The sequence below is a fragment of the Erythranthe guttata genome, chromosome 3 (genome assembly GCF_056151865.1).
Source record: "Erythranthe guttata isolate IM_541 chromosome 3, IM_541, whole genome shotgun sequence".
Classification (NCBI taxonomy): Eukaryota; Viridiplantae; Streptophyta; class Magnoliopsida; order Lamiales; family Phrymaceae; genus Erythranthe; species Erythranthe guttata.
This window is the reverse complement of record NC_142535.1, coordinates 480,331-498,804: the sequence shown is the minus strand read 5'-3', so window position 1 is coordinate 498,804 and position 18,474 is coordinate 480,331. Positions and strand designations below refer to the sequence as shown.

Sequence of the window (18,474 nt, the reverse complement as noted above, 5' to 3'; positions counted from 1 at the left end):
TGTTGCTTCAAGTGGTATTGTTTCGCTTCTACTTCCATGTGGCAGAACTGCTCATTCCAGATTTGGACTGCCAATAATTGTACATGAGAGCTCCACATGCAGCATCAAACAACAGAGCCCACAGGCAGAATTGTTGTCTAGAGCAAAGCTAATCATATGGGACGAGGCACATGTACTGTTTCGAAGCACTCGACAAAATAATGAAATCTATTCTTGATTCAGATATGCCATTCGGAGGCAAGGTTGTAGTGCTTGGAGGAGACTTTCGGCAAATTTTGCCAGTTGTGTTGAAAGCGTCGAGACAAGACATTGTTTATGCTACAATCAATTCATCACCGTTGTGGAGACAATGCAAGGTTACGAAGTTAAACAAGAACATGAGACTTGAGTCGTCCTCCTCTTCCGCTAATGCAGATGAAATAAGAGAATTTGCGGACTGGATATTGAGAATCGGCAATGGCGATGCTGGCGAGATAAATGACGGTGATGCCACAATTGAAATTCCCGATGACATGCTTTGGAATCCTGCAGATCCCTTTTTGGATCTTATAGAGTTTGTCTATCCCGATCTGGTGACCAACCTTTTCACTCCCGAGTATTTCGAAGGCAGAGCAATCCTTGCACCCACTAACGAAAGTGTTGGTTTTGTGAACGATCATTTTTTGTCGATCATAACTGGAAAGGAGAAGGTCTATTTCAGCTCAGATAGTATGTGCAAGGAGGAGTTGTTGTCGGATGTCAACGCAGAAATATACTCACCGGAGTTTCTCAACACCATATCATGTTCCGGAATTCCACCGCTTAAGTTGACATTGAAAGGAGGTGTTCCCGTTATGCTAATCAGAAATATCGATCAGGCCAGAGGATTGTGCAATGGAACAAGGCTTCAGATTATTAATATGGGAAAACACGTTCTCAACTGCAGGATCCTGTCCGGTAAACATGTTGGTGATATGGTGTTCATTCCTAGAATGACTTTGGTACCGTCCAACTCTGCATTGCCTATTAAATTCCAACGACGTCAGTTTCCGCTGATGGTATCATTCGCAATGACAATCAATAAAAGTCAAGGACAAACTCTTTCTCACGTGGGCCTGTACTTGCCGATACCTGTTTTCAGTCACGGACAGCTCTATGTCGCACTCTCGAGGGTTAAGAGTCAAAGTGGCATAAAGATTTTGATTAACTCGGAATCTGGTGATACGACCAACGTTACAAATACTGTTGTATACAAGGAAGTTTTTCAGCGTATATGAAGATAATTATTTATACAAAAAATTACAATTTTTATTGACGACCTTTATTATCTATTATTTTTATGTTTTGTTATTCCTCATTCGTAGGTTTATTTTAATTGTACTAGGAACTTGCTATGGACTCCGCTCGCTATATTTCATGAAGGTAATCTTTTTACAATGATTTTATGCAATTAAACAGTTATATTGGTATTGTTTTGGTAACAATTTACATTTTCGTGTGACCATTTTACAACATATGCAGGTCAGTTGCATTGTATTGGATTTGTTACATGCGTTTAGGGCGGTTGGTATCAAACAATTCAAGTTTTCAACGTTCATGTCATTATGGATGTACAAGTTTGGGACCAAATATATATTCGTTCTTTTGTATGGGGAAATTAAAACCTTCGATGTTTAGTTTTTTTCACTTATTTCGGCTTATTTTGAACTTACACCATACAAATTATTTTTATTTTTGAATATGTTCTACTTCTTTCTTTTACTTATTAACAATTAATATCACTATTTGGAGAACCTTTTTTATTATTCAATATTTGTTTTACGATGAATACCCCGTGCATCGCACGGGTGTATTACTAGTTCTATTTAATACATGATTGATATATCAAGTTGGGTCAATACAATGGGCCTACAATTGTTTTATTTACTGGGTCATAAACCCAATATTGAAGACCACTGTCACTAAGTCCAATCACCTTCAAAGTAAGGTTTGTGCCCGACAATCTAAATAAAAGTTTTAACTCATTCATTAAGGTACGTCCTATTACCTAAGCAGTTTACAACATGTGTTCTCTGAACTATTTCTTCTATCCGCACGTCTGATTTGAGCGCCGGAGGGGTTTCTGCCGGATCAACCCCAGCTTAAGTTACGTGTTTTATGATCGCAGGTATCTGAAGGTCATCAAGCTCGGAAGCCAATGATCCACTTTGCTCTTGCATGTCATTCTACTTCAACTCTCTAAGGTGATCTAATATTTAGCATCATCAATGACAATAATAATATAATACTAAATAAATAAAGTACAAAATAGGAGATAATAGCCAACCGAAAAATTACACATAAAATTATTTAAAAATTACAAAATAGTTATAAAATTTCGTTAGAGTATTTTCTGTAATGTATGTAGGGATTATTGCTTTTATATATAAGATTTCGTTAGAGTATTTTCTGTATGTATGTAGGGATTGGAAAATTGAAGTTTGTTTTAATAAAGACACAACATCCAAGAAGATTTTATGCTATATATAGGCATTAATTAATATTTTGGGATTACTATCATTGTGTTTTGTTGGTCTTAAACCTTCGGTTGTATTATCCACTTTGTATTTCTTGCTTTTTTTTAATAGTGAAATTCTCTATTTTTATTTATTTATCTACTTATGAATTATTGATATAGGCTTATAATAATAAAAAAAAAAAAAAAAAAAAAAAACAGAATCTAGAAGTGTGTTTAAATAAAATAAAATAAAATAAAATAAAATGCAGGCACTCACAACAATTGGTATAGGTGCGTGGAATATATATTGGCCGTGTAGTTAAAATCCCCTTTGGCACGTTTCCTTCCCTACAAAATAATATAATTATTTATTTCCATTTAGTATGAGTCAATAATAAAAATAAATAAAACAATATCTTTGAATATAAAAATAATAAATAAAAAAATAAATAGCTCAAAAAATTCGACCGCCTTATAATTTTATTTTCTTTTCTTGTAGCCCTCCTCTCTCTCTCTCTTCACTCACCGTCTTATAAGTTAAAACACACACAGAGGCACAGCCGTCAACCCCCACCTTCGCCCGTCATCTCCCTCCATACATATATACACACACAAAACACGCTCTTTTGGTGTTCCGTTTTTTCATCAGGTTCCTAACTAGGGTTTCGTTTAATTCATTCTCAGATTCATTACTTTTATTTTTGTTGAAGGCAGACAGTATACTAATAAATGTATGTTTCTTGTGTTCATCATCATCAGATTCTTGTGCCGGAAAAACAAGAAAAGAAAAGCTCCGACGGCTGCTTCAAGGGTCAAGAAAATCATGGTATTTTTTTTGAATTTTCATTTCACTCACTCACCCACTCTGTTTATAATAAAAACAGAGTACTACAAAACCCTTTTTTCAAAATAATAATAATAATAATCAATTTAGGGATTGATATTGATTAGAGAGGGGATAATTGAAATTGAAATGCAGGTGAGCCCAATAGTTGAAATGGGAAATGAGGGAATGGGGCCGCCATGGTTAAAACCAATGCTTAAAGCAGATTACTTTGTACCTTGTTCCCTCCATTTTGATTCCAATAAAAATGAATCCAATTTGTTCTGTTTGGATTGCATGGGTAACGCCTTCTGCTCTTACTGTTTGTTCCATCACAACCACCATCGTGTTCTTCAGGTCTACTTCCTACTTATTCATTCTTTATTTTATTTCCTTTATTTAGTTTTCGATTGAGGGAAATTAATTAATCGAATGATTGATTGTGCATAAGAACAGATAAGGCGATCTTCGTATCATAATGTGGTGAGGGTGAATGAAATTCAGAGGTTTATAGACATATCTTGCATACAGACATATGTTATAAATAGTGCCAAAATCGTGTTCCTTAACGAGAGGCCTCAACCTAGGCCTGGCAAGGGTGTCACCTTCACTTGCGAAATCTGCTCACGTGGCCTCCCCGATAATTTCAGATTCTGTTCTTTAGGCTGCAAGGTATTTCATTCTTCATTCTTCATTCTTGTTCCGTTTTCGTTGAATTCTATTGTGTATCGTTATTAGTCTTATGTGCTACTTTTGTGACTTTGTTCCTCTATGATCTCTATTGTTGTTTTTGTCAATGAATCATTCTACAACTTTCTTGACCCACAGTTTTGGACAAGAATCGAGTAGAGTCACTATTGTTTTCTTTTTATTGCTTGTCTGAATTTGATCCCGTGTTTGTTTTGGAGAACGTACAGATGAATGGGATGAAGAGAGGAGATAGTGAGCTCTCATTTTGGTTGAAGCCGAATAGCAACAAGCATAACAGGGAAATGTTTCTTGCTGATTGGGATTCCGATGAGTCATCGACCCCTACGAAGATCCACCGTCCCAATAACATATTCAACCGATTTTCAGACACATTTGAGAGGTTGTCTTGTTCCACTAGTTCGGGGGACGAGTTGGGTAATAATAATAGTAATGTTATATCACCAAAAACTCCTCCGCAGTTCAATCATAGCAACTCAAGTCGGAGGAAAGGGGTCCCACACCGAGCTCCGTTCTGAGATTACGAAAACAAAAGGAAGACTGTAAATATTTGGGCAGGTTGTTTGATACAAGAAGCTAAGGGTTTTCTTTCTAATGGTTTATAAGTTAGTAGTGGTGGTTATTGTGAAAATGGAATATATGTAGAAAATAGGTGAAAATATATATACGTTTGAATATATAGTAGGGTTACTTTCTTTGTGTGCATACAATATAATATAATACACTCCAAACTTTGTTATCAAGTAATACTTGGGTTATTAAAGATAAGTGTGTACATATATATATATATATATATACATATTAATCACTTTTTTTTATAGTTTTTCTTTGCTACTCCTTAATTAATAGTAATAGTATTGGGTCGTTAAAAGTATGTTTATTTGACTATTAATTCATTGTGACTCTTTATTTTCCTGTTTCTCCTTGTTTTATTAATCTGTCATTATTAATATTAATATGTGATTAATATTAATGAGCAAAAACAATGTCATAATTACAAAGAAGTGGAAGAGTGAAATTGTAGGCCAATCTGAGTTTTGGTTGTACATTTGGTATTGTGTTATTAATAATTGAGAAGTGTGTGTTTGTTTGTGTATGTGGTTGTAAGTTAAGGTGGACTAACTCTTAACACTGAAGTTGACGAGGATTACGACGAATAACAACGTTGATTTTTCAACACTTTATTTATTAATTTATAATAATATATAAATAAATAAATAAATAGTGTTTGTTTGTTGATGGGTGGTGTAAAATCATGGTCAACAAAAGCTTAGAGGACACGTAACACCCCCACCATCGACACCTACTTGTATAATCGACACTTGTTTTTTGTTTATTTACATATTTGTTTATTATTTATTATCTGCAGATGTTTGATCACTTAATTGTGCACCACCATTATATCTTTATTCTTTATCCCTTTGCTTTTTATCTTTGATGTATGCATTTTTGTTGGCTAGTTCAATATTTGTTAGGCATTAATTAATTAGTTGTTATACATATTATTTCTCTATTTTTATGGAATTTAATTTTAGGAGAGACATACATGCATGTTAGTCTTGGTCAGTCTCCCCATTACAGATGCAACCACAATCATCTATACACACACACACACACACAATTAAAGTGAATTTTCGATAATATATATCTATAATTTCATATAATAATAGGTTACAAATTAACCGGATTATGATCGAATCATAGCAGCCGTAATGTGGGGATTTCAACTTCAATGGATGTTGGTTTCCTGTGGACATCAGATTTGAATCCGCTACCCTAACAGCCGTTGAGTCACCTTAATTTAAATTGCACCATCAAATACTTATCGGGCCAATAAATATAGCCACGTGGGTAAGGAATTTGTCTTTTGTACAAGATTGCACACCAATTAGGCATAAGTGATTTGTAATAAGGTTCGAACTCTGGCTCATTTAATTTGAGTCTCTTGCTCTATACCAATTGTAAAACAAGTGGATGGATGGAAGAGCCGTGATGAATCAGCTCAACTTTCCTATATTCATATTTTTATCCCCACACACACACATATATATATATATATATATATATATATATATATATATTGATGAATTAAATGTTTTTCAGCAATTTTTGTACTGACTGCCACCCAAATTTATGTTTAATTAATTTTGAGTTTGACTTGATAGGCAAGTAAGTAATATTCACAACTCAATGGTTTTTATTTTAACCATCTCTTTAATATTATTGTCTGACTAGTAGTCGAGCTCAGTAATTCCTATATATGGTTCCCCACCATAGACCATACTAATATATTTTATTAATATACATTAATTTGATGTGTTAAAGTTTGATTTATCAAATTATTAAAAAATCACCACCGGGCCGTAAAAACTCTTTATAATTTGCAAAGAAGCGGTAAATTTTAAAATAGCTGCAGGAGATTCTCTAATAATACACATACATAAGAATGATTGTTTTGTGAACAATTGATGTTTGATTTATTGCATTTCCTTCGTATGGAATACATAACATGGATTGAGAAAGTTGGGTTGGACCCTAATTTTGACCTCTTAATTTATTTGTGGATCCAATTGCGCATTAATAATATATATTTGTTACAACTTAATATGATGTTTTATTTGGCCTATGTCACATTCACATCAATAATAATTTTATTAAATAATACTAAATTACTAATTTTAAAATTTTACAAAATTTTGTACTACTTGGGGCTCTAATTAAACGGTTGTTCTTATCCTGAGCTTAATTTAATGCTAGAGAGGACCTTTACTATATATTTATCAACTTATTATAATCATATCATATACTAAAAAAAGTACAAATATTACAGTATTAGATTGTTGGTGTACTGTTCGATAAGATCAGCCAAATGCACATTCAGTAATTTGGATACGCAGCGACTATATGCAATCCAAAATTTACTTAGGGTAAGACCAAATAAAATTTTATACCAGAGAATCATTTGCAGATTCGCCGGCGCGCCGTCGCCGATGAAGTCGACCACCACCGTCGTCGCTGTTGCAGTCGACAGTCGCCACAAGTTCATTTAGAACATAGGGTATGATTTTAGGGTTAGATTCCACCACCATTGTTGAAGGAATTGTGGTTTTAAAAATAACGACCTGTACTTGTAGATATTTTTGTAAAATTTCGACACATTGGTGTAAAAAATTTCACTAAATTTCGACAATAAGTTGTTGTCGATTATTTGCATTTTTTTCGACATTTGTGTGTCGATATTTTGTTCAAAATTCGACATCAGTGTGTCGATTTTTATCAATTAAAACGACATGCTGGCGTCGATTTTTCAGAAACTGAGAAAATCGACGTTGTAATGTCGTTTTTATTGCTAAATATCGACCTGTAAACGTCGAATTTTTGTGTACGCAAAATTATTATCGAAAAACGAAAAAACGATCACAAAGCTAAATAAAGTACAACATTTCTTATCTCATTGTGTTCTTCGACCTAAGAATCATCCATATTAATGTTTCGTGTGTCCATAATGTCGTTCTTTTCAAGTTTTAGTAAGATTATGAAAGAGTTTTTTGTGAAGAAGAGGAGGTTGGGTTTTGTTGGTGAAGAAGAAGCATTTTTATTTTTTATTTTTTTGGTCTTGCAATAGCAATTAGGCATATTTTGAATTAATAATATCAAAATTAATATTGGGGTCATATTTGTAATTTTCAGTCTTGCTCTTAGTAAATTTATTAATATTTTGGTCTTGCATGAAGTAAGGTCTTGCGCTTAGAAATTTTAAGATTGCAAATAGGTGCAGCCATTTGGATAAGCATAGTGTGAAGGTCTACGTTACAGCTTCTAGAATATTTATTATATTATATTATATTTATATTACTCGACGCGTTGGTCATATTGGCCGTGATTTTCTCCCAAGCTGAGTCACCACCACTCAGGAAATTAAATTCAAAAAAATACAATAAATAAAGTCCGTCTTAATCGCTTATTTAAAACTGCGTCTCCCGTCACAAACCGTTATCACCCTTTACCACAAAAAAAGCTCAAAAGTCAAAACCCACAGCGTTGTTGTAATCGTTCCTCTTTGACCAGACCCTAATTCTCTATTTCCCGGCGGCGACCTTGTTCCTTTTAAACATTAATTTCGTAACGGTTTCTCAACATTCCATACAAATTCATTTCCCAATTTGAGAATTTAAAACGAAATTAATTAATTAATTAATGGGTGGCTGTTTGTCTAATTCTGAATCCACCGATATTCGGAATCCCTCCTCCGCCAATTGCAATGTCGTTTCCCCCTCCGGAGAATTGCTCCGCTACCCTCTCCCTGCCACCGTCGCACAGGTTCTTCAATCTCACTCCCCACCGGATTCCGTTTTTCTCTGCAATTCCGACCGATTGTATTTCGACGATTTCATACCCTCTCTCGACCTTCACGAACAGCTCGAGCCGGCTCAGATCTACTTTCTCCTCCCTACCTCCAAGCTTCAGTATCGGCTCGCCGCCTCCGACATGGCCGCCTTGGCCGTCAAGGCCAGCCTCGCCTTCCAGCAGATCAACGGCTCCGATCGCCGCAGGAAGAGCAAAAATCGGATCTCCCCTGTTTTCGTGTCGTCATCGTCGGAGGAGGATCCGCAATCGAATCGTACGTTCAATCCGATTAAAAGCTCCGGCGACCTTCACCGACCGGCCGGGTTGGGAATTACGAGATCCGGTTCGGTGAGGAAATTAACAAAGTACTCTTCGAGGCGAGCTAAATTGGCGGTTCGATCATTCAGGCTTAAGCTTAACACAATATATGAAGGATCTGTGCTGCTCTTAACTTAATTAAACCAAGATTCATGTTTATTCTTTCTTTGTTACTTAATTGTTTTTTAAATGAGATTTTGTTAGATGAAGAAATTCTGCATGTAATTAAAAAGCTCATTAATCAATGGATAATTTTTGTATGCGTTCCCATATTATTCATCAAGATGTATGTCCATTCGTCGTTAACGTACTTAACATGATTTATTTAAATTTACGTCCATATTAGTATTAATTATTAAATTGGGAATTCATTTGAAAGGCAATACACGTTTATTGTTGTTACCTGTGAATTTATTTAATTAATTTATTTTGAATAATAAATTATAAACAACTGCACCACCTTGTGGAAATCAATGTTTGTATATTCGTTGGTAATGTTCATACTATATATTATGCATGAAAAGTATTTGTTGAAGATGGGAATTTGACCATTTCATCCTAGACTATATTAGAGTTTATTTTTTATTCTTTTACTTTTTAAAAGGTCAAATGTCCACTGTTATTAGGGGTGGCAATTTGGATCCGGTTCTATGGATCCGATCAGATCCGGTTCGGTCCACATTGATCCAGTTTAGATTAAATCTAGTAGGAATAAACCGGATCGAACCAAGTTGATTTTTTTGAAAAACTGGATCCATGTGGATCAACTTTAGATCCATTGAAAGTTCAAGTAAAAATGAAGTGGGTCATATTAGATCCAATCAAAACCCATTTAAATACTAAAACAATTTTCTCAAAACAAAAGTCAAACATTATTTTATTTTTATTTTAATTATGAATAATAATCAAAATCATTTTATAACAAATGTTAGTGTGTATGTGTGTGTGTGTAATGTGTGTGTGTGTGTGAATATGTGTTAGTGTGTGTGTGTGTGTGTGTGTGTGCAAATTTGTGTTAGTGTATGTGTGTGTATGAATATGTGTAAGTATGTGTGCGTGTGTGTATCTGTGTGTGCAAATATGTGTTTGTGTGTGTGTGTGTGTGTGACTATGTGTAAGTATGTGTGTGTGTGTGTCTGTGTGTGAAAATACGTGTGTGTGTGTGTGTGTGTGTGTGACTATGTGTAAGTATGTGTGTGTGTGTGTCTGTGTGTGAAAATATGTGTTAGTGTCTGTGTGTGTGACTATGTGTAAGTATGTGTGTGTGTGTCTGCGTGTGAAAATATGTGTTAGTGTGTGTGTGTGTGTGAATATGTGTAAGTGTGTGTGTGCGCGCGAATATGTGTTAGTCTGTATGTGTGTGTGTATTTGAATATGCCTAAGTGACATTTTATAGCAAATGTTAGTGCGTGTGTGAAATGTGTATGTGTGTGTGTGTGAATATGTGTAAGTATGTGTGCGTGTGTGTGCAAATATGTGTTAGTTGTGTGTGTGTGAATATGTGTGTGTGTCTGTGTGTGCACATATGTATTAGTGTGTGTATATGTTTAAGTCTGTGTGTGTCTCTGTGTGTGCGAATATATGTTAGTGTGTGTGTGTGTGAATATGTGTAAGTGTGTGTGTGCGAATAAATGTGTGAGTCTTTGTGTCAATATGTGTAAGTGTGAAAGTTGATGTATAAAACCACATAGGTTGAGATATACATCTCTAAAAGTTGAAATATTCAACTTCATAAGTTGAGTTCATGATGCAATGAATCCATATGGATCCAATCCGGATCGGTCTTAATCTGATCCACATTAAACCTATTTATATAAGTTAATTTTGGATTCGGTTCCTTTTGAATCCGATCCACATGAATCCGGATCGGATCCAGTCCAAATTGAAAAATTGCCACCCCTAACTATTATGCAGGGTTGCAGACTCTCAACTTGCATAAGAGAAACCTAAGTCAACGGTATCATACACGTGTCACAACACTAATAGCCCCAAAATAATCAATTTATTGGTGTATTTATTTAAATATTCAAATTTCGTTTATAACATTGAAAACTATATCTTATTGAAACAATTGAGTCCCATGTGTGTCTTTTTAGTAAAAATGTTAGTTATTAAGGTCTTATCATATCAACAAAAACTTGTATTTGATTTGACTTTGTATTAAATTTAAGTAATGTCATATTAAAATCAACATTGAGTCCTCTTTAGTTGTGTTTTTATATTAAAATCAAAATGTTGAAGTATAATTCTATGTTGAAATTGGAAAAAAAATTATGAAATCGAAATCTACGTTTTGAGTACGTGTCGTAGTGTACTTCATTTACTCGAATTCGATATAGGATGAATGAGTTAATTTTGTTCGGGCTTAAAAAATTGAGTCGGGCCACAAGCTAAGCCCACTCGCATAGTAGCTTATCAGATTAATCCCATAAGGCTTTAAAGTTCTTCAGCTAAATATGTAATTTCTATCATAATTCTTTTTATTTAATTCTACTCAACCCCTTCGAATCAAATGCCAACTCTCATTAAAAATAAATAAAATTCTCTTACAAAATAAAAAAATAATTATCTGTATAAGTAAAATTCAAAACACAAAAACTGTAGTCCTTTGAGTTAGCTCAATTTGAATCAACTATATTTGATGTTATACGGCAAAGTCATGCATGAATGAATTATATTTTGAATTTTAGACAACTCAAAACATCAAAGTTGTGAGCATTGTTCATTGATTCTTTCATATCTTTCTCATATAACATCCAATCTTTGTGATTCAAGTTGTATTATAAAGCTAACTCAAAAAACTATAAATTCCGTGTTTTGATCAGTTTTGCTAAATTCAGCCCAAAAAACATGGTCAAACTCACGTTTGAAGGTCACTACTATAGTATTAAGAAAACTAAAACGACATTTATCACATATTCGTTAAAAGAAAGACCACTCACCCCTGCAGGCCGGAGGAAATTCAGTCAAAGGAAAACAATATCTTTAGATTCTTTACAAATCACACTAAACTAACAATAATTGGTTTTTTTTCTTCTTTCTAATTATATATATATGAATGAATCAAAGATAGAATTATTAAGAATCTCATGCATGTAATAAAGCCTAAGAGAACGCAAAAAGTCAATCTTTTACAACTAATTAATAATAATTTTACCCCAACAAAATATTTTTTATTAAAGAAAAGGTTTTTGGTTCCTTTTTATATTGAAGAAAAAAAAAGAGAGAGACTTTCTCCCTAAATTTCATGCCGTACCCTACCACCAATCCGAATTGTGGACTGGTAATGCTTGTGAGATATTGTAAATATTTATAATAAAGTGTAAAATGATATGTCATTTAATATTTATATAATTATTAATATAGATTATTGTAATATATACCTAGTAATGATGTTTTTAACATTTACATTTTAAGGGCCAATGTATATATTGTAGAAAATCCGAATTAATTTATTTGAAGAGATCTTATATAGGATGGCATACTATTTGACATGATAGATTATATGGTCTGAGATTCATATGCCATCAGAAATCAAACCAAATTATTCGATATTAGAATCATGCTCGATCACTAATAATTTATTTGAGCTTGATTCGTAACCTTTGACACAACTTTATTGGTTTATTCACTAAATTCCAAACCCTAGAAAATAGTGAGATGGCAACATATTGATTAATGATGGAATTAAAAAATATTTAGTTATGGAAAAATAGAAGAAAAAAAAAAATTGCGGTGGGTGAATGCAAAGAAAAGCGGTTTAGGGAGGGAAAATAGGCTTTTGAAAGTGGTGATGAATGTTATATGATTAGACCAAATATATTAGATAAGAAGAAATAAACTTAAGAAATAAGTTTGAGTATGACGAAAATGTTATGAGTAAATAAAATAATATATATATATTGTGAATTGGGGGAATTGGGACCAATTTTTGTGTGGAAAAAGGTGTCAGAATGATTAGCAAAAATGCACGCACGCACGCACGCACCAATGACCAGACCAGACCAGACCAAACCAAACTGTTGGGAACAAAACAAAAGAAATATGCTCTCATTTCAATATGCTTCTTCTCAATACACACACACATATATTCACTGAACAACATAACTCTGTCAATTGTCATTTATAACATTTGTTTTTTTCTGAAAACATGACTAAAACACAGAGAAAAAAAACATTAATGAATAATTACAATTAAATAAATCAAATATTATTAATTAATTAATAGTATATATTTTCAGGATTATATATATATATATATATATATAGAACCACCGTGTGGATCAGAGTTGATGAAAATGATATGCAAGCTGACCCTACGTACTACTACTTTTTGCACATGCATGCATGTTTTTAAAGTTATAAAGGTCATATATATATGCATACATATGTGTACCAATCAATTAACTACATATGCCTTGTTATTTATACACCTACATATATAATACGTACTACTCTATATATACTCTCCATCTTCATTATTTATATTCCTATCTGATCTCTCTCTCTCTCTCTCTCTCTCTCTCTCTCTCTCTCTCTCTCTCTCTCTCTCTCTCTCTCTCTCTCTCTCTCTCTCTCTCTCTCTCTCTCTCTCTCTCTCTCTCTCTCTCTCTCTCTCTCTCTCTGCGTACAGATCAGAGGTTGCATATATATATAGATAGATGAGGAGGATGATAGACTTAGGGAGATGGCAAAGGGGTCCATTCCACAATATCATCGACACTCCTACTTCACTCGATTGCGGCGTCAGCGTCGGCGTAAGCCGTGACGTCAGATTCCGCCGAACCTTCCGCACTCTCGTCGACTGCATGTTCCCTGCTTGCTGCGCCTTCTCTCATGAATATTTATATGATGACACCTTCTCCACCGTCGTCACCGGAACCATCTTCGGCCACCGCAACGGCAGGGTCACCTTCTGCATCCAAGACGGCACCAGGGTATCCCCACCTCTCCTCCTCCTTGAATTCTCCGTCCCAACCTCCTATCTCGCTAGACAGATGCACCACGGCCTCCTCAGAATAGCCCTCGACTACTGCCCCGACCCCCTCCGCCGCAGCTCCGCCGCCCCCCTCTACGACGTCCCCGTGTGGTGCATGTACTGCAACGGCAGGAAGGTTGGCTTCGCCGTCAGGCGCCAGATGAACCCCGCCCACGCGGCGGTGCTGAAGCTCATGCAGTCGATTTCTGCGGGGGCTGGTGTATTGCCCAGGGCGGAGGACGGCGGCGGCGAACTCATGTACTTGAGAGCAAGCTTCGAAAGGGTAATTGGATCGGCAGATTCAGAGTCGTTTCATATGATTAATCCTGCGGGAAGCTCCGCCCAAGAGCTCAGTGTTTTTCTGTTGAGATCTTAATTATTAATAATCATTAATATTTAAGCTAAGTGGTCCAACTATTTTATTTTAATTAATTGATTTGCATATATATATATAAACTTGATTAATTAGTGTATTAATTAAGTTAGTGATAGCAGCAGCAGCTAGCACACTTTGTAATGGAAGTATATACAAATCCTTGAATACAGCACACTAGCTAGTTAGTGCCAAGTGATACCTGGATTCTATAATTAAACAAAAGATGAATATATAATATTATCGATCAATTATGTCTAATTTATAATTATATCCATAACAAGTAAATTAATGTTCATTGTAATTTGTCCATATAAGAATCCAATATGTTGGCGCCAGATTTTCACAGATAAACAAAATTCGCCACAATTGGGAAGTAAAGATTGGTAGAGAATTGTTCCCATGTTTATTTTGGAAATTTAGAGTCCTTTCTTTGGAATAATTTAGGACCTAAATTTATTTCCTTGTACTCTACTCTAGTTAGGAATCTTTTATGGTTATCTAGATTAGAATTAAATATTGATTAGGATTTTGTTTCCTAGTTATTCGAATCCTTTGGGAACAAGGTAGGTCTTTGGAGGCCGACTTCACGTCTATATAAGTCTCCTCTCCTCACAAAGACCGTGACACTTTTTGGGAGAAGAATTACTCCATAGTTTTGAAGAATTGCTAAAACGTTCTGCTGGACAGAACTGTGCCACCGTTGCATGTGTCAACATATACAAATCTGCTGTATAGATCTCAAGGGAGATCAACCGCGTCACTGAAGGGAGTTCATGCCTGAAAGGAGTTCTAGGCAGGCGGTGTGGAGCTGCTGTTAGAAGAGACACGGAGTTCGAGTTGTGTACAAGAACGGCATAAATAATTAAAGAGGGAGTCTTAATTATTTTAATAAGTCTTATTAATGTACACTGTAAATCTGAACTAGTGAAATCGTGTTTGCAGGTCCACGTGGATGTAGGGCACAGTTGTCTCTGAACCACATTAATTCTTGTGTTCTGTTTATTTGCTTTAGTAGAATATAACTATGTTAACATAAGAATTATAGTTGTAACTAAAACATTGTTTCGACTAATCAAATTGTTACAACTAGAGAATTACTGTATTTATAGGCATATAAATCTACAATTGGCATCAAGAGCCTCTCACTAGATATACATAGTGTGTGATTTTGGGAATTTGATTTATTTGACATTTACCTTTCATAGGTACTATGAGTTCTCATATGGAAGGAGGTTCCACTACTCGTCCACCACTGCTTACGGGAACCAACTACTCCTATTGAAAGACTAAGATGAAGATGTTCATAAAATCAATGGATGAAGACGCGTGGCCGACAGTGTTGACTGGATGGAAACGACCCGTTGCCACAGATGAAAAATGAATTGAAACTGAGAAGCATGAGAAAGACTGGAGCAAAGCCGAACAAATTGCAGCAAATATGAATTCCAAAGCCTTGAATGCTATATTCAATGGAATTGATATCAATCAATTCAAGATAATCTCTGCGTGTGAGTGTGCTAAAGAAGCATGGAAAAACTCCAAACAGCCTATGAGGGAACTGCTTCAGTTAGATTATCCAAACATCAAATGCTTGCCACCCAGTTTAAGGATCTTCGAATGGAAGAAAATGAGACCGTGAGCGAATTTAACTCCAAATTATGTGACATATCAAATGAAGCTCATGGCCTCAGTGAAACCTATCCTGAAGTTAAACTTGTTCGGAAAGTACTCAGATCCATGCTAGATCGATTCGCATACAAGATCACTGCTATAGAGGAAGCCAGTGATGTGGACTCGTTGCGACTTGAAGATCTAATTGGAAATCTACAAACTTTTGAAAACAAGTTGAACATCAGCAGAATGGACAAGGAGAGAAAAATTGCTTTGCAAACTGCATTGGACACAACATCATCTGTGTCTACTGTTCCTATGACAGCACTTGAAGTCAATCTTACAAAATCCATGTCCTTAATATCAAAAAACTTCGGAAAGTTCATGAAAAGAAATGGACATCCTACAAACTCTGAGAGAAAACCCAGGACTTCTACAGATAAGCCAGCAGTCAAGAAGGGAATTCGATGTAGAGAGTGTCATGGTTATGGTCATATCCAGGCAGAATGTGCTAACACTCTGAAAAAACAGGGAAAATCACTTACCACAACTTGGAGTGATGACAACTCAGATTCTGATGATGAGAGTGAAGCTAGTGACGATGATACAAACAATGATTTATGTGGAACATGCAGGATCACTGAAGACACACTAGAAGACACCATATGCACAGAACCACCACATCTCATGTATGTCACACAGAAAAATGAGAATCACGAAAAATTAAATACATCTTTTCTGTCCACAGGGAATGACGAATCAAAAGATGAAGGTGAAGATTCTATCCAACAAATTTAACAACAGTTGTATGATCTCCTAAAGCAGTGTCATGAAGTCAGTAATGAAAATAAAGTCTTGAAAGAAAGAATCAAAGAACGAGAGGAAGAGAACGAAGCTGTTATAACAAAGTTGAATGACAGAATCGATGAACTTGAGATGGAGATTGAAGTCTTTGAAGTGGAACAGGACTTCGCACAGACAGACATCGACAATCTAAAAGATCTGTTGAAGTATTGGCAGGACTCTGATGGTGAAAGAGCAAAAAGAATCAGGAAAAATCTTTTTCCAAAAATACAGGCTGAGGATGATCACCAAGATATTTCACCATGTGTTGCCACAATGTTTGAGGCTTCTGTCAGTAAGTTAAATCGCACTACATTTCTTCCCTCAAATAGATTAGATGAAATCATAAATGCTCATCCTTCTAATCCCAAGAGAATTGGTCTAGGGTATACTGGTGGACAATCTAATGCTAACACTGGTTCGAACCAGAGAATTAGATTCGTCAATCCCATATCTCCGCATGTGACTACCCAAAGCCATCCAACTAAGTTTGGTCCTATCTGTCACTTCTGACACGAAGTGGGGCATGTCAGGCTTAAATGCTTTAAAATACGGAAACTGATAAATAAACAGTTAGCATATCAGCCATCCAATTCCGCTGCGTGGGATATTTACTCCCAAAGAAAAAAATCTAATAAAAAATGGATGACAAATGATAGTACTAACTGTTGATCAGCTATTTTATCTTTAAATGCATGTGCTTATAACTCTTGGTATTATGACAATGGATGCTCCAAACACATGACAGGTGAAAGGAATTTCTTGTCAAATTTGCATAACATGTCTAGTGGACAGGTCACTTTGGAGATGGAAATAAGGCTTACGTAAAAGGAAAAATGAACTTGAGTGTTGGAGGATTGCCAAACCTAAACAATGTTCTGTATGTGGAAGATTTGAAATCAAACCTTCTGAGTGTAAGTCAACTGTATGACCTATACGACTCAGTATTGTTCACAAAGCGTAAGTGTGAAGTATTTGATGAAAGCAAAAATTGTGTTCTAACTGGATCCAGGTCATCAGATAATTGCTACAAAATTGATCAGATTGATAAATCCGATCAATGTCATCACACTTCTTCTGATCTCACTAATCTCTGGCATCGGAAACTAGGTCACCTAAATTTTTATGATCTAATCCGTCTTGTTAATGCAGGCTGTGTGAAAGGAGTACCACAACTGAAGTCTGACACACCAGAGTCATGTGGTGATTGTCCATTGGGGAAACAAGTACGAACATCTCACAAGAACACAGATCATGCATGGACTAGCAGGACCTTGTAACTCATTCACATGGATTTAATGGGGCCAATGCAGACCGAGAGCATTGGTGGAAAAAGGTATGTGTTAGTTTGTGTTGATGATTTCTCAAGGTTCACTTGGGTACGGTTCATTAGGGAAAAGTCAGAGACTTTTTATTAGTTCAAAACTCTATGCAAAAAATTGCAAATTGAAAAATTCAGCAATATTGGAAGAATTCGAAGTGATCATGGAAGAGAATTTGAAAACTCTTCATTCACAAAATTTTGTGATAAACATGGTATCTCACATGAGTTCTCAGCACCAAAGACACCATAGCAGAATGGTGTGGTAGAAAGAAAAAATAGAACTCTCCAAGAAATGACACACGTAATGCTTATCTCAGCACGAGTGGCCACAAAGTTCTGGGCTGAAGCTATGAGTACTGCCTGTTACACTATAAACCGTGTACATCTTAGACCAGGTACCAAGAAAACTCCATATGAAGTATGGAAAGGTAAGAAATCCAACTTAAGTTACTTTCATATGTTTAGGTGTAAATGTTACATCTTGAATGATAGAGAACAACTCGGTAAGTTCTCTGCAAGAGGAGATAAATGTACGTTTCTTGGTTACTCTCTGAACAGCAGGGCTTATCGCGTTTATAATGAACGTACAATGACTGTCATGGAATCCATAAATGTAAGCTTTAATGAAGTCTTATCTGCAGGAATAGATGATAAAGACTCTAGCCATGGA

General features: G+C 35.4%; 4 protein-coding genes across 4 annotated transcripts; all 4 read left to right on the top strand.

Annotated features, from left to right (window-relative positions):
• The first annotated feature begins 200 nt into the window (after window positions 1–200).
• Window positions 201–1,256, top strand: LOC148771445 (uncharacterized). The gene has a single exon (XM_088815985.1). The coding sequence runs from the start codon at window positions 201–203 to the stop codon at window positions 1,254–1,256; it is 1,056 nt and encodes a 351-aa protein (XP_088672111.1).
• A 1,640-nt stretch (window positions 1,257–2,896) lies between these two features.
• Window positions 2,897–4,920, top strand: LOC105953642 (protein RGF1 INDUCIBLE TRANSCRIPTION FACTOR 1). Its single transcript, XM_012977317.2, has 5 exons — window positions 2,897–3,125; window positions 3,236–3,302; window positions 3,456–3,656; window positions 3,756–3,971; window positions 4,217–4,920. Exons 2-5 carry the CDS (start codon window positions 3,300–3,302, stop codon window positions 4,523–4,525), a joined length of 729 nt encoding a protein of 242 aa, XP_012832771.2. The 5' UTR covers window positions 2,897–3,125; window positions 3,236–3,299; the 3' UTR covers window positions 4,526–4,920.
• A 3,068-nt stretch (window positions 4,921–7,988) lies between these two features.
• LOC105953643 (uncharacterized) lies at window positions 7,989–8,938 on the top strand. Its single transcript, XM_012977318.2, has one exon. The coding sequence runs from the start codon at window positions 8,205–8,207 to the stop codon at window positions 8,808–8,810; it is 606 nt and encodes a 201-aa protein (XP_012832772.2). The 5' UTR covers window positions 7,989–8,204; the 3' UTR covers window positions 8,811–8,938.
• Window positions 8,939–13,201: 4,263 nt separating this feature from the next.
• Window positions 13,202–14,192, top strand: LOC105953644 (protein MIZU-KUSSEI 1). Its single transcript, XM_012977319.2, has one exon. It carries the CDS (start codon window positions 13,334–13,336, stop codon window positions 14,024–14,026), a length of 693 nt encoding a protein of 230 aa, XP_012832773.2. The 5' UTR covers window positions 13,202–13,333; the 3' UTR covers window positions 14,027–14,192.
• The last annotated feature ends 4,282 nt before the right edge of the window (window positions 14,193–18,474 follow it).